This window comes from Sciurus vulgaris, assembly GCF_902686455.1.
Source record: "Sciurus vulgaris genome assembly, chromosome: 17".
Classification (NCBI taxonomy): Eukaryota; Metazoa; Chordata; class Mammalia; order Rodentia; family Sciuridae; genus Sciurus; species Sciurus vulgaris.
Window position 1 is genome coordinate 30,627,046 of NC_136478.1, and position 17,525 is coordinate 30,644,570.

The window sequence follows — 17,525 nt, forward strand, 5'->3', positions numbered from 1 at the left end:
CTTTTTCAGAGTTTATTGCTTGACTGTTTCAAATTATATGAGAGAAACTTGGCACACAGGTTGTTGAGCTGGATTACTTTTTTCAACATAAAATCTAATTTATTTCAGTTTGTTTTTAATCTAGAGATGGGCCAACAACTCTTCTCATAGTTTTCAAAGATTTGATCATAATTCTAAATCACATGTCTGTAAAACTGAAAAAGAAAAAGAAACAGCATTTTCCAACTTAATTGTTTATGGTTTTTTCAAAAATTCTTGTTGAAAAATGTGAGAAATTTATTTTTACAAAGCACTTAATTAATGTGCTTGGTATCTGTTTGCAAATCATTTCACCATGTGTAATGTAGCATGTACGAATTGGTGCATGAATGTCAGAGTTCATCTGAATATTTTTACCATGTATTGTTCCTCTGTTAGAATGTCATCATTCAGGAGATTTGGTGTTCCTGTCATAGTAGGTGGAAGAGGGCATAAAAATATTATGTGGTAAAAATATTGTGTGGTGGTCATTTAAAATATTTTTTTACTTTTTTAGTTTTTTTGATAGAACATTAGGATACATTTTGACATAATCACAAATCATGGAATATAATTACTCTAATTCAGTCCCCTGCACTTCGCCTCTGCTCTCCTCCCTCTCCTCTACTTATCTCTCTGCAGTTTGTTCATAGTTTTTTTTAATTATTGTCTTGATGTTGGGATTCTCTGTGCTATATTCTTGCTCATGAAATTAGCCCTGCATCTCTTCTTTAAAGGAGACCAACCTGAGACCTTACCCCACAGCCTCAATGTCTGTGACTAGTCACTTAGCAATAACTCTCTAGCTCCCTCTTGCCTCCAACATCCTTCTCACTCTCCTTTTCATCTTACTGACATCTGCCCTCTGTCACGTCTACCTTTATCTTTTTCCCATATTTCATCTATGTAAAAATGTTGAGTCATTGGTCAGGTTTCAGATGATTTCACTGAATCTTTTCCTCTCCTTTTTTTTTTTTTAATGGTGATGGTATGGATCAAACCCACAGTCTCAGATGTGCTAGGCAAGTGCTCCACCGCTGGCCACATCCCCAGCCCTTATCGTATTAACTTCTTAAAGTCCACACCATATTCATCACATTGCTGGTTTTAACTTGTATGTACTCTGACCCTGCACTTTTTATCTTAACGTGTTACCCTTCTCTTCATATTGTTATCCTCAAAAAGCGTACAGTCCTAACAATAAATACTACATGTAAAACCCCTCAAACCGACACTTAAAAATAATTATTAAAGACTTGAAAGTTTGCATTATTCCAGAATAGGGGTACTGGGTATCAAACTGATAAAGTGCTATATTATAATTGCTGGGCTTTTTGTGTTTTTTTGTTTGTTTGTTTGTTTTTTGCAGTACTGGGGACTGAACCCAGGGCCTTGTGCTTGCAAGGCAAACACTCTACCAACTGAGCTATAGCCCCAGCCCATAATTGCTGTTTTCTAAATACTATTTATGTCGATTATTGGACATTATTAGTATAAAATGTTTTGTTACTTTTCCTTGCTAATATTTTGGAAAGTTAAACCAAAGAAGTTTAGGGAAGTATTCAAGAAAGCTTTCACCAATTGAACCACTGAAATTTTCTGAAATATGCTTACTCTTCTTTGCCTTACAAAAAATTCAAGATTAAAACATGTTATTTCTATGACCCTTTTGGCTGAATGAATTGTTGAGATTTCATTGTTTGTTACTAACAGTGAGCAGTAGTCATTTTTCAAACATATTGATTCTTCTAAAAATATTATTTTAAAACAAAACATCAAAAGCCTTGCCTAGACTTTGCCTAGCATATGCAAGGCCCTGGGTTTGATCCCTAGCACTACAAAAAGAAATATTAAAATAAATCAGAGACAACAGAAAATATAAGAAGAGATTTAAAGTTATTTGAATCACATTCTGTCCTTCTATATCAATAAACTTCACTCATCTTTGAGTGACTAAACAGTAAGTCTGGGGAAAACAGGGAAATTATATCTCGTCTTCTAAATATGAAAGTGTGAATATTTTCTTTAAACTTTATTTAAAATATATTTTTCTCCACATTCTTTAGTGAATAAAAGTAACGTTGAAAGGAATAACAATGAGCATACTGTTGAATATGTGCTCAGAACTGCTAGATAACATGTTTTAGACACATAATTATTTTAACATTGTGTTAAGACTGTACCCTGGGCAAAATCCAGGTTCTTGGACTTGTTTATCTTCTGTGTGAGGACAACTAACTGTCCAATGCCAAAATACAATGAACTTTCAAATATCAAAGAGGAAAATTAAGTATTTCAAGTCCTCAGCTGGTTTACAGATGTGTGAGCTTTGTAGTCCATTTTCTGGTTCCAGTAGGGCATTGTGACAATTTTTCCAATATGTGTATACTAGATAAGTTTTGGAAGTAAAATTGCTTACTTTAAATACTGAAATAATTTTCTGAATTTGAAAAAATTTACATTTATTGTTCTTAAAGAATGAAGTCTTAAAGTCAAGTTTAACAATTTAAGAAATATTTTTTAATGTAAGACAAATTAAGAAACCTTTTCTGTCAGGAAAATAAATGTCTTTTAAAAAACAGGTATTCATTTAGATCTATGATTAACCTTTAACAAGATCTTCCTGTTAAATTCTACATTTGCTTTAATCTCAGTAGGAAAAATACAAAATAGTATTTCAGCATATAGAGTTTCTGTATACCCTGTGGACATCAAATAATCTCTTACAGCTAAAGGCACATCTGCAACATATTTAAATGCCAGCTTTGGGCATTATTAGTATAAAATGCTAAGTCACTTTTTTTGGAAATATTTTGCAAAGTTTAAACACCAAGAGGAAACTCCAATAAATGATAATCTTATGATACTATTTGCTTCGAGGGAGTGGTAAGAAGATGAATGGCTGTATTGCATATTTTTCCTTTAGGGAAAAGGGAACATGATAGCCCTAAAATAAATGCAAAGTTTGATGGTAGAACCATTGCTGTGCTAAAAGCTAATGACTTTCATGTCATCTTTTAGGACACTCTAAAATGATTTTAAATCCATATCAATTTTTATAAAGGTGACATTGTCATAAATTTTGAGGAATACCTTCAAGAGTGTGTTTGTGTTTATGCAAGTTCAAGAATGAACTTGGTGGTTTTTAAGTAATAAATTTGTCTTTTATTTGTAATAATTCTAAAAACTTCAGTAACCAATATGTCAAGTGTATAAATACACATTTTTTAAGTAACATTAATTAAAAATATGTGATTCCACCTGTTAACTTGTTTTTTATTTTTTTTACTCCTATCTTTTTCTTAAACACAATTTTGAAGGTCAAATATTCGAGATAATGTAGAAATGATTAAGCTTCATAAACAATTGGTGGAGAAAAGCAATGCTCTTTCAGTAATGGAAGGAAAGTTTATTCAGCTTCAAGAGGTACTGTGAAAATTTATTATTATGCATAGATGCAAAATGTTCAAAAAACAGTGTTCAAATGGTCATAACAAAAAAGTGATTTTTAAAAATCATTCTTTTTTATTCTCACATGGGTATAATTCCTGTTCATGTATTTTTCTGATTTGCAACTTAATTACTAAAGAAATAATTAACTGCCTAGATTTTTATCAATATTATATCATCCTAAAATATTAAACACATTTTTCATAAATCACTTCATGCCATGAAAATTTATTTTTAACTCCTTTTGTTTGAATTTGATTTAGGCTCATATCACTGAAGCTACCACTATATTTGCATACATTTCTAAATATTTATAAAATATATAGACCAGAGATATGAATACGTCAATAACCACGTTCTGTTAAATGCTTCTTTGATGTGGCTTTGGTTTGGTTTTGTTTGGTTGATCACAAACATTATCAGAAAATTCAAGTATCTATAATGTCAGTTATCAATGTTTTTATTTTAAACCTTAACAATTCAGTGTGACAGCACTTAGGATTCTTCATCCCCATAGTTTTTTTAACAGTGACTATGACCCTACATGAATGTGCCATCAGAGAGTTCCTATTTATTGGCACTGTATAATTAGAATAGATTCTGGAAATAATGAACTTCAAAACATTCCAGATGAGCAGAATTTATATTAAGCAGTACTTTCTTTGAAGTACTGAGACAAGAAAAGCAGTAAATTGATGCAAAGAATAGGGTCATCTGAAGCCTAAATTCAACTATTGCATTAAATAGATAAATATTTTTCAACCATGCAGCGCTTTCCATCCTGCAGGAACTTCCTGAAATGCCAAGTAATCACTACCTTTTATGTAAGTGTGTGAGTTTATAAGAGATACTATTTGGAGAGCAGGAATGACAGTGCTGTCTGCAGATAAACAAAAGGAGAAATGAAAAATACATGTGGTCGAAAATAATTTCTAAAGTGAGGAATTACAAAAGGACTTGAAAAATGATTTTATTTTCTCTTATCAGTTTTGATTTCCATTTAATAGTGACCCCAGGTATTTGTTTATATGACAATAATAACATGTGTCCACTATGGTACAGGTACCTCCTTTGGGCAATTAACATAGAGTAGATTTGAGAGGTTAAGTCCAACAGCTTCAAGATGGGAAGCCCAGAAGTTGGCTAAAGATGATATTGCATAAAGACAACAAGACAATTAACCTGAAGTAGCTTAGTAACCATGTTTCTTTTAAATGAACTAAATAAATAAATAAAAACTTCAGTAGTATGAAAAGACTCTAATTGTGATTACCTTTTTATATAAGAACTATAATATATGACATTTAAGTATATGTAATTGAATATAAATCATGTTCATAAATAGAACATTTTTTAAGAATTAAGAAAAATTGAACTGTTTTACAGAACTGAATTTTACCTTCATAGTGTTAAAATTAAAAGCTATTTATCCATGGTTGTTTATACAGTGTGGTAGCACATCCTTACCCTTTGAATATCAGTGGTCAGCATTTTTGGCCCTACAGCATTTTTAGACAGCACGTCCAACCACTCTAACTGTGGTAAAAAGAAAAAAAAATTTAATTGCTAAAAACAATTTACTTGCTGTTAACTATCAACAATTGAAAAAGTAGGAGCAAATAAAGGACAGGAACAGTTCGTATTATGTGCCTCTGTGCTAAGATAACCCTTTATTTTCTTCCTCATGTCACACTTAAGAGCATCATCTGTGGATAAGTAGCTCACATACATTGTTTATAATGTAGAGAATAAATTATATAATGTGAATTTCAAGGGTAAATTCACTTACAGAATTGTAATCATTTACTTAAGGCATCATCCAAAAATAATGTTTAAAAATTCTTTTTGTTTTTTAGAAGCAAAAAACTCTCAGGATCAGTCATGATGCCTTGATGGCAAATGGAGATGAGCTAAATATGCAACTCAAAGAGCAGCGTTTAAAATGCTGCAGCCTTGAAAAACAGTTACATTCCATGACATTTTCTGAAAGAAGAATAGAAGAGGTAATCTTCCAAAGAGTTTAGCCATCTGTTGCTTTTAAACTTCTCTGTAGCTAGTTTGAATATGTAAAATAGAAACATTTCAAGATTGTATTTATTTTAAAATTGTAAGCAACATGGGTGGTGTTTTGAGCACAGCAAAATAAAATAGTTAATACAATATATGAGTGACAAATCTGTGTTTAACAATACTTGCAAATGTGCTGAGATTCACTGTTTTCCTAAAGGATTAAATATCCTTGAGTGAAATGAAAACAACACTTTTAAACTGATGACAAATTACCTATGGAACTTAACTTTTGCAACTGTGACATTAGTCATTTGAGATACCAAAACCAAATTGTAAGAATATATCTGTTTCAGAGGAGATGATATTATGTTCTGCAAAATCAGCAATTCCATGAAACTATCCAATTTTTTTTCTAGGGAGTTATTTGAAAACTTCTCTTTCTTTTATTGTTGCTACTCATGTCTCCCAACTCTCACCATCTTTTCCTATGCTCTTATATTCATCATGAAACTTGTTCCCAAGGACAGTGGAAATTAAATAAGATGCTTGTGTTGTGTTTGGAATTTGGGAGATTCTTTTACTGTCTCTTACTAACTTCAGAAGAGAATTTTGAGAATGGAGATGAATTTTAAGAGTGTTCTGATCATGGGGGAAAATGGTGACTACAAAATACACATGAATAAAATTTGAAATATTAGAGGAAAGAAATCTACATTTTAGTGATAAAGGTGTAATTCCAAGGTTATTTTATTAGTTTATTTATTCATTTATTCATAAGGTGTGCTACTGGTTATTTGTAAATTCCAGGTAACATGAGAAACTGTGTCTTCAGAGAAAATAGTGACTGGTACAATTTGTTTGAACAGTGAGCTTAAATAAAAGGCAATTCATTTACTTTTTATGGGCCAAGTGAAAATTAATACAAAACAAATATAATGATGGAATTCTTCATGGTGAAAAGCGAAAAATATTGTTTCCCAGGACTTAACAGCAAGCTCTTAACACATTCTTTATTGAGTTCTGGAACATGTTGCCATAAAGCAGTGCATACGTTTTCTACTAAATTAAAGCAGGAATATTAATTTCATGTTTATTTAACAACTTGAAAAATACCAATGCTGACTGAAATGCAGACAGTATAAGTGGTGTAGTTAGCAGCTGCAATTTAGAAATCAAGAATGAAACAAGCCATCCTCCTCTCATATGGTTTTTTACCTCCATGAAGTTTATATGATAATCACCTAATGTATAATTTTCTTTTAATTTTAGCTACAGGATAGAATTAATGATTTAGAAAAGGAACGGGAACTTTTAAAGGAAAACTACGATAAACTTTATAACAGGTAAGTCATGATTCCATGTGTTCTTTCATTCTCTGAGCCTTTTTATATCAAACATTTGTCAGAATATCTAATATTGATCAAAGAATCAACAACAGATAACAGGAAATACATCTACTTCATAAAAGAAAAATAAGCTTAAAAGGCATTGGTTGTAAGTTTTTTCAACCTGAGCAGTAGTCTTTTGGCCATTACTTAGAAAACCGTATTGCTTTGTTGCCAGTAATAACTGGCATCTATTGAATACAAGCTATAGGCTAGCAGACACTACTAAATACATTCAATTTTTTTCTTTTTTTTTTAGTAGACATGCTTTATTCAGAGGTGGTAACAGCCTCCAGCCTCTAGCTTCAACTTCTGCCCCCAACCAATTTCAATTTTGTCTTCCAAGTCTTTTCCATAGGCCTTTTTATATGCAAAAATTTTTATAACACCTTGGGATGTGCCCAGTTTGCAAACAAGAAAGATAAAACAGAATTAAGAAACTGAGATATTTCATAATCTTAAAGGTGTGAAGTAATAGAGCTTGTGTTTTAACCTCTTTTGGTCTCTCCATTGGGCCCTCCAGGTTATTAGCTGAGAATGATGTTTTTAGGTGAAAATAAAGGTGTTCACTGGAAATTATCTGAACATTCTTTAAAAAGAGAAACATAGGCTTCTTAACTCAAGATAGATTTTAAGGGTCTGCTTCCATTTGTTTGTTTTTAATTTGCTTTGTAATTATGGTGTTTCAGAAATTAATCCCTTCTGATAATGGATACAAAATTCTACTCCACAACTAAGTTTGACTAAGTGATACTGATATCTCTGTGTGTATGTGCAATTTTTAAAGTCTTTTCAGTATATTATACTGATAAATGATAAATACAAGTAGTAGATGAAAGCAAATATAATATATATTTAAGTAGATATGTTATAGGTGATATTCATATACTGAAACCTCTGAAAATAGCCATCTGAACTGCAAGTACATCTTTAAATTTTTAACTGTTTTATATGTTATATATTAAATTTACATGTTTTAAATTATCATATCCAAAGAGTGTAGGGATAGGCTTTTATTTTGGTTTACTTTGAAAAGTTACCCAAATTAATGTTAGGCATTATTCCAATGATTTGTGTCATTTATTTGGTTTACCTATTAGTGCTTACTATCTTTGTACAGTGGCTTAATATATTAAGGTTTACCAACAGTAAGATACCAGTTAAATATATTCAGGGCTCTCCAGGAAAGGTGAACTAGCTAAAAATGTTTTTGTGGGATTTGCCTTGGCCTTCAGTATCACTTGGTCCCAGGGTTTTATTCTGGTCCCTTTCTCATCAACCCTGATTAATTTTACCTAAAGAATTTATTATGTACCCTGTTTTTTTTAATTTCTTACTCTATAAAATAATATGTATATTTACAATGATATGTGTTTGAAAAATTCAAATGTCTGTATACAAGATTGCACAATACCCTATTAGATGGCAAAAAAGAGAATATCATCACTTTGTTTTATAAATGAGAGAATTGAGGCTCTAGAGAAATGAAGAGACTTGTGCAGAGTTACATAGCATTTCTGAGACTCCAGTATAAGATTGAGACCCAATTCTTTTTATTCTAAAATTTAAATTACCCCCCTGTGCTTCTCTACATCTCTGATTTTAATTGCATTGGAAAATTGTTATGTGAGAGAGAAACATTCATGAAATAAAGGATCTGTCATACAGTCAGAAATTTTTATTGATTTATGTTTGTCTTGAACATCTTGTAGTTTCAAATAATTTAACATGGTCTAAGTCCAAGCAAGTAAGTGCCATTTGGCCATTACTTCTAAATTTTCTGCTTCTCCCCTATTCAAAAAGTTACTGAACATACTTTCTTGAAATAAAAAACATCAAACTTAGTTGGGAATAATGCAAAAATGGAATTTTGACAAAGCATATTTTTCTCATATTTACTTAATCACCATAAAATTTTATCTTTCCATATTAGAAGATGATCTAAGAGTGTAAATCTGGCTTTGAAGGTTTTTTTTCTAATGTTTTATGCTTCAGTTACATTTTTTTCCTGTCACACTAAAAACAGAATTCATTATGCTCCTCACACTTGAATTTTATATGAGGTGTATGTAAGTAAATGTTTGTAATAAGTGTCAAAACATTTAATGTCAAAAAAATTAATGTCACTTTAGCACAAAACCCAACAAGTACATGTAATAGTAAATAGAACTACAAAATTCTCTTGATACTATTTTTTAAGATTAGTTTTCAGAAGCATAGTTGGAGAAACTACAAAAATCAACATTGTCCTTAAGATTCTTTACAGCTCTTTTGTTTCGTTGCACTGTTATTCATCACTGCCAACAACTAATGTTCATCAAAAACTACATATACTCCTTGTTTGCTTAGTCATAATGATAGCATGTTTTAAAAAGGAGAGCATTTGTTTGTTATTCAGAATTGGCTAGTATTCAGGAGAAAAATATGATTTGCACATTGCATTCTCATCTTCCTTTCTCAAATGAAATTTTGAATGTGTTTATTACTTGACATATGACATATTAGAGGATCATGTGGTAAGATAAAACCCTCATGTTAGTATTTGGTATGAGCCTGTCTTAATATGCTAAAACATTTTTGATATGAAGCCAAGAAATAAGAACTTTAAGAAATGTTCAATTTAAAAGTTTGGAATAAATTTTTTTTGCAATTAAATCTTTCTATTTGGTCACAGAGAAATTCTATACTATAATATGGTAAAGCTGTGTTTCATTTTTGAAGTTAGTATAGTTTTGGGGCCATGTAACTAATGAATGCAATGGTCCTTCAACTAGAATATATACAAATAACCTGGAAAACATTAAAATGTAGCTTTCACCACACTTTCAGAGCCTCTGCATGCACGCGCACAAACACACGCACACACATACAACACACACACAACTCACTACCCCCACCATCCAGTTCCAGCACAGTCAGTTTAAGGTTAGATCCAGAGAATCTGAAGGTGATTTTAAGGCACTAACTCCTTGAGAGACACTGACCTAATGCCTGTTTTTAAAGAGTGTTCATCTTAGTTTTAACGATGATGGTAACCCTTTTCAGAATTGGGTAGATCAAATTTTTATGTTGTACTTGTCATCTACAAGAGCACTGCTGATACCCATAGACTTTCTGTGTTCTGTTTCTATAAAGTGAGCACCTGTCCTCTGCAGTCTTCCTAGCTAAAGTACCTGTGGATTTCTTTACGGATGATTTAAGAGTTTATTCTTCCTCATTTTGCACATTAGGATGCCCTTGAGTTTTAGAGTAAATGGAATTTCTTTCCTCGGAAGAAAAGACCTGAGAATGGAGAGGAATTTTTTTACTTTTATTTTGATCTTATCATGTTTTTGATGAAGAGTGTATATTTACAGTATTTTGAAACCCATGATTGCCAATGGACATGCGGGTGACCACAGGCACCAAGGGCATTCCACTGCAGACTGACATTTTATCACTTTGTAACATAATGTAACAGTGAAATGGGTACAAATGCTAGCTCTCATCCTCTCTTAGTTGTCGCTATTGGCAATATAAAAAACATTTTCATGAATAAAAGGTTCTCAAAGACTGTTCTCATATGCAGATTTAATCATGTATACAGCTCTCACAAAGAAAATGGAGCCAGATGTGGTTCACCATTTATAGTTACACAGATGGCTCCAAGCATAGAGGAATACAGTAAATTCAAAAGGAATTCCTCATGAAACTCCAGTGGAATGTAATCCTAAATTTAGAGGAAAGATAGCAGTGGACTAAATTCAGATTGACTTATGCTGATTTACACTAGCATTTTGTGGGTTTGGAAAAACCAGGCTGCTAAATTGTTCTTAATTTAAACACATACAGCTTCTGATGTTTCTGCCAGATTAGCTGTTGGTGATCTTTTTGCTGGTAGTAATGCTATTGGAACACTACTGTTTCTAATTTTTGGCGTCTGATATAATGTATAGTTGTGCCTATTTCATCATGCTAATTTTTCTCCGAGTGGTATATGTTTTTAATAATACAAGACACACACACACATACACACACATATAGGAACTACACACCCATATATATCGGTACTAACATTCATGCACATATGTATATTTGGTATATATGTAATTTGGCCAGACACAGAAATTATGTTTGTTCTTTATTTTAAAATGAACTCTTAAATAATCTTAAAGGATTATTCTTTATTTAGCATTTAAAGTATATATTTTCTTTGGTTTTCATTTATGTCCAGGTAATTGTACCTTTGGTAAAATTAACTTAAAATATTGGTATATCAGATCCATGCATTTTTAAGGTTCCATATGTGAGATGAGAGCATCAATAGAAGAAACAGAAGTCATATTTAGAGTAACTTCTAAAATTTCTTTTGTTTTCAAGGTCGTATCATTTTAAATGCAATAAAAAATATTCGAAATGTGAAATGAATACACAATTTTGCTCTTTTGAAACTATGCCTCCCAGAAAAGTATCTCTTTTGGAGTAAAACCTCAAGACTTGCTGGGAGCAGCATTAAGGGCAATTTGTAATAATACATTTCTTTTCCATTTACTTCATCATCAGTAGAAAACTAGATTTTTAAATTTTTATTTCACTTACTATGTTTAAAAAAAGTAGAAGGGTCAAAGCTGCTGATGATTATTCAGTCATAACAAGCTTCACAGATAATAGCTTTCTGCTGAAATGCAAATTGAGATCAATTTTTCCAAAAACCTGGCTATCACCTGGGGAGCTTTATAAAAATATGAATCCCTGAGTCTTGGGATCTTCATTTTTGATTCTCCCTAAGTGTCAATACAGCTGGTCTAGCACCATTGGTTAGACCAGGATTCAGGAACCACTACATAAAGAAATGTTTATTATTACCTTCTGTGTACCATTTAATTACTTTTTATCTGGTTCTTTCCTCTGATATGCTAGGCCTTGATCATTAGCAGATTTTAACCATAATTTAAACTGCTATACTTTTATTGTGGAATAGTAATTCTGTCTTCATCATTCTTATTAGGCACAGGGCATTGGTTTTCATCCCAGTCATGTGTTACAAGTAAAGTTGTTTATTCCTAGCCTATTGCTTTTTGTTTTTTAGGACAAAACTACATTATCACTACTTCTTAATATCAGAATTACTGCCTGTGATTCAGTATCCTATCATTTTGTGGTCAGGGTTTTGTTAATATGTTATTATCCAAGATGCTTTAAAAGTTTCACAGAATTAAAGATCAGGTGGAAAGTCCATTTCTCTGTAGTAAGAGGGTTTGTAAGTGGGAGAGTATGGTTTTGTACGTTGTCAATTGCTGAGGTTTGGAATTGTGGATTCCTCTGGAGTATGTACAGTATCTGAATTCCTTTACTAGTCCCACAAAAGCTGTACACTGCCAACTTTTCTGACTTTAGAGCTCTAAATTAAGGCCAGTTCCTTTACTCATCCCACAAACTCTTTCATGTTCCCTAACCGCAGCCTGAGAAAGGCGCCTTGGTTTCAACAGCAGCAGACCAGCATATGTTTACTTAATTCCTAAGACATGATGACAGTGGTCTCTGTGCCACTAAAAGCTTTTCTCTTTATTATTTTCGGTTGAAGCTGATTTCCAAGCTTTCCTTGCATGTCACGTGTGTTTTGCAGTGCCTTCAGTGCTGCCCATGAAGAGCAATGGAAGTTAAAGGAACAGCAGCTGAAAGTACAGATTGCTCAGCTCGAGACTGCCTTAAAATCTGATTTAACAGAAAAAACTGAAATCCTTGACAGATTAAAAACTGAAAGAGGTACATATAAAATAACTATTGACATACTCATTTCAGACATCTGATGTTTATTCACCCAGTTGATCAGTGCGGTGCCAACTGTTTGCCTGTTACCTTGATATGTACTGGAGATGCAGCCTGTATTAACAGCCATCTACTTTTGTAAATCTATTTATTGCTCAAAACTTCCCTTACTTAGGCTAGCATATATGCCCAAGGAATTGGTTTTTTTCTCAGAGTTACTTTTATTCAGGTTGTCTTTAATTGTTTAATTTACCTAAATTCTGAGCCCTTTTTTTCCCCCTCTCTCATAATGGGAATTGAGCCCAGGGGCACTTTACCACTGAGCTATATCCCCAGCCCATTTTATTTTATTTTATTTTATTTCAAGTCAGGGTCTCACTGAATTACTGAGGATGACCTCAAATTTGGGATCCTCCTGCTTTAGCCTTCTGAGTTGCTGGAATTACAGGGCCCAGCCTCTGCACCCAACCTGAGCCTTCTTCAGCGGTCAGCAAGTGTTTATTGAGCACCAGGATGTGCTAGGTACTCTTCCAAGTTCTGAGAATACAGCAATTAATAAAACATAGTTATTTCCCTCATGACACTTAAATTTAAGAGCGATAAACTGACAATAGTTCTATAAATTTGTAAGATGTCAGTTGATATCAAATATAATGGGAGAAAAAACAAAGTGGTATAAGATGACAGAGTGGCAGAAGTAGCCGTTTGCTGTTTTTGATAGGTTGCACAAGGAAGATCTCTTTGATGATAAGATATCTAATTCTGCTGTGTGCCAGTGAATTTAAATACCAGGAAGCTTTGTCAAAATGTCCCTGCCAAAATAATTATCATTAATAAGTTTGATGTTATAAGGTACAAATCTTTACCTTTCTTGTCTCATATAAGTAATGTAATTATAATTAAAGAAGACATCTGAATTACTATATGGCACACACATAAGAGAGTACATGCAGATGCACCATGGGGGAGCTGAATTATTTGATTCAAGTGATGTAATCTGTTTGCTCATCCACTAGACAAACCAAGTAATGTGATAATAAGGTTGCTCCTTTGGAACATTTGCAATTCAGTTGCATGAGAATGTTTAAAAGCTTATTATAAACTTAGTAAAAAATATTATATTTGTAGTTAGTACGCTTATTGATTTAGATTACAATGCCATTATCTTATTGACTAAAAAAAATTATTTTTTTCACATTTTAATGTGTCTCAAATTGGAATGCATCTTATAACTGATAGCATTTTAAAGTTGTAGTCACTTTTTTCACATTTTAATAAATCCTACAATCAACAGGGTCTGAATTATAATAGAACAACAGCAGTCAGTATTTATTCACTATGTGATTAAATTAGATGATAGATTTCTGTGTGGAATTTTCTAGAAGTGTGAGTAGAATCAACTGGTGGCATGTTTTCTGACCTGGTGGATAAAGTTTTGATGTCAAAGATATATGGTTCCTGATTTTAATGTGCAGTATCAAATACTCCCTAACAGTGTTTTGTCTGAGCAGTTGCTCAATAAATTCTTATTCACTAAAGGAAGTGGAAGTGTTTTACATTCCCTCTCACTTTTCCAAAAACAGATAAATCGCTCATTCTTAAAGGTAAATGAAATAAACCTTTTGTTATTTCTATCCTCTTCTATATTTCCTTAGAAATTAAGCATTCCCAAACTATTTTACACATGTTAATTCATCTCTGGAAAGAAAGTCTTCTTAAGGGAGTAGAATCTCAGGGTTTTTTTAACCTGTTTATTATTGTTGAATTAATTATAGAGAATTCTTATTAAATATTATAATTACAAAGGTATTTTAATTTATCTAGTCCATTCTCATTTTTTTTTTACTGGTTCTTATATCTCTGGGGAATTTTTTTGTATAATGAAAATAACTTATGCATACTGTGAAAAAAAGTCCAGAAAACAAAATCCTAAAAATCACCCAATTTCATAGCTCTCTAGATAATCAGTGTTAATATTTGACATATGTCTTTTCAGAGTTGTTTCTATATGTGTATAGTTTTATAATATGCTTTTGTATATATTGTGAAATTGTTCCTTGACTATAAATTTAAATCACATTTATAATGACTATTGTAGTTTCTCAGTGTGGAAGTACCATACATCATTTGCAGCCTTCCATTGAAGAATATTTAAGTAACTTGATTTTTCAAGTATTATAAGCAACATTTTTCTACATAAATCTTTACACATTTATTCAATTATTTTCTAAAGAAAATTTTCCAAAACTGTTATTTTCTGGTTATTTTTCTCGACTAGTTCAAATTCACAAATCTGAGGATTTAAGTTTTTGTTTCTTTGTAAATATGTTACAGTAGGTTATAAGAAAAGTGTCACAACCTTTAACCATTTTTCCAGGGAAATAACAAATTAAAAAATGAAATTTTATATTTAAGGAAATATTTTAGTATTGAGAAAGTTCTTCTTTGTATTACAAATTTTGAAGTTGTTCAGTTTTACTTTGCGTTCTCCTCACACATTTCATATATCAAGTATTCTTTGCCAGAAGATGTTTCCCTGGCTTCTTGTAGTCATTCATCTAACTGGCAAATTATTTTTAGAGAATACTCACCTCTTTATTCAAGGTACAAATTAGTTTCAGATTGTGCGAATATTCGGGGGAAGGATATGTAAATGCAGTTTGCATTTGGTTAATGCTTAAATTAACTGCATGTGTTTAAGGGCTTGCTTTTGAAAGTTCCTTTCTATCTTTAGCTGAAATGCATAATTCAGCATAATGCATATGGTTATATTGATCACAGCTGAAGATATTAGCACAAAAGAGCTCTGAAAATTGTTTAGTTGAATTGTTCTCTGCACTCTGCTTATTAATGGTGTGCTAGAGGAACATAAGTTTAAAAGAGTGAAATGTTATCTCATTTGAATAAAATGCTGTTTAGCTTAACCTGCTTTTTGTCAAATCATAAGGTAAGGAGGTTATTTTTCATCTTGTACAGAGTGCTTTGATTTTTCATATAATTGAGCAAGTCTATTTCCTCTTTGAACTGTAGCGTTTCAGTATTTTTTAAAGATCCAAGAGTTATATCCTCAATAAACAGTTTGAGAAAGGAAAAATATAGTGTATAAGTCTACATAAATTCAGTAAAGAAAAGGTTATTGGTACTCAGTAATGTCGTCTCCTACTAAGTTATTTTCCTACTAATTCCCTTTTTAAAAATATCAGTGAATGGAGACATAGTTGTTGAAACAGAAATGAGTAAAAGATGAAAATGTTTAAGTTTATTTATGCCCATTAACGTATCATTCTTAAGAACTCTGCTCTGAAAATTTGAAAGCATGGAAAAATTGGAGCATAGAAATAATAATCAAAATTCACACTCTGACTAGATTAAGATGGAACAGCCTCATTCTTTCTACTGTAGCTCACTCTTAGAACCCCTGTTTTGTTTTGATCATAGAATAAAATATCCTCAGTATTTTTGGTTTTACTTTTTATTTCTGACTATATTTATTTATTTTTTTGCCTATTCATTCTATCTAGTTGTTGTTTTTAACATAATTAACCTATTCTCCTTAACCAAAAGAGTTCATCTTGTAAGAATTCATATTTATTATTAATGTTAGACCTTTACCTTCAAAATTTCTGAGTATTTTTCACATTTGGAAATTCTGTTGGTTCACTAGATAAAAGTAACTTATTCCATAGATGACCTTTTAACCTTCTAGTAATAAGATAAAAGTGCTTATATAGTTGATATTAAATTATCTCCGTGACTCTGTATATCCTAAGGTTGTAATTTTTTTAACTTCTTAGACTGCCAAGAAATATGTGACATTAAAAACATCCAAATTCAGTCCATTTCTTCTTAACTGTGTAATTTAACATTTTTACTTATACATAGTATTTATAGCTTGGGAACACAAAGCCTTATAAAAGACAGAAACAAGTTTTGTAGAAAATGCAGTCAGAATGCAAATGCATTCATGGAAAGAATTCTTGGCAAATGTATTGATTTTTTTTTTTTTTTTAAGGCAAGGAAACAAAAATGACAACCAAAGTTGAGGACTTATGATAAACATTAATCACTGAAAACAGAATGAAATTAGTGGAGACACTTTGGATGACATGGTTTAGAGTTAGTCCAGAGGGAGTCAGCAGAGGAGGATAACTGACCGCCTTGGTGAATCCTAGTGAAGAGTGCACTGAGGAGCATGAAGCTAAAGTTGCTAGCTTTTGTGCTTTTTTAAAACAAGGTTTAATGTGTTTAATGCAGAGTGAAAAAATAGTCTTTATGAATTTGCTCTATTCTGTAGCTTACTTTACAATCTTGCTTGTGGGGCCGTGGCAAATGAGTGCCTACGCAAAGTAACATATCCACCCCTTAACAATAGCTCTAAGTTCATGTCCTATTAATCAATAGCATGAACTCAGTGACTAAAGAACGAATATGGATTATTATCGAGTATCTTGTACTGGTTGAGAATCTGTTTCTCCTATTGGAACAAATTTGTTAGAAGTATTATGGATCCAGAGCTTATCAGAAAGATTATAGATTATCTTGTTTTCATACAAAGACTTTATGCTGAGTTGGAAAAAGAAAATTCAAAGAAGGATTAGTAAACTAAAAGACAAATCTTTTTTTGAAATTTTTGCATGCCTCTCAGGACCCTTAATAAGTACGTAAAAATCATAGATTTAGAAACATATATTCTTAGGCATTTTAAATAGAACATGCCTTTGAAGTCCCAGAAGCCACAATTTCCTTATATTAATACTGTGAACTTAAGTTTTTGATAAGCAAGTGAATCATATGGTAGACACATGATAGTGTTCGTTTGTTCCTTATTCCCCTGCTGCCTTTGTTTAGGTGCTAGCTCAACTTTCTCTTTGACCTGAACAATACTGGATCAAGCTTAGTGCGTAACAGGAATTA

At 31.9% G+C, this 17,525-nt stretch overlaps 1 protein-coding gene across 6 annotated transcripts in view; it reads left to right on the forward strand.

Annotated features, from left to right (window-relative positions):
- Positions 1–17,525, forward strand: part of RPGRIP1L (RPGRIP1 like) — a 105,957-nt gene that overhangs the window by 20,060 nt on the left and 68,372 nt on the right. For all 6 annotated transcript variants that reach the window (XM_079118520.1, XM_079118521.1, XM_079118522.1 and 3 more), the window contains exons 7-10: positions 3,339–3,444; positions 5,325–5,471; positions 6,748–6,821; positions 12,469–12,608. In XM_079118520.1, coding sequence (XP_078974646.1) covers positions 3,339–3,444; positions 5,325–5,471; positions 6,748–6,821; positions 12,469–12,608 — 467 coding nt within the window. The remainder of the gene's footprint in view (positions 1–3,338; positions 3,445–5,324; positions 5,472–6,747; positions 6,822–12,468; positions 12,609–17,525) is intronic.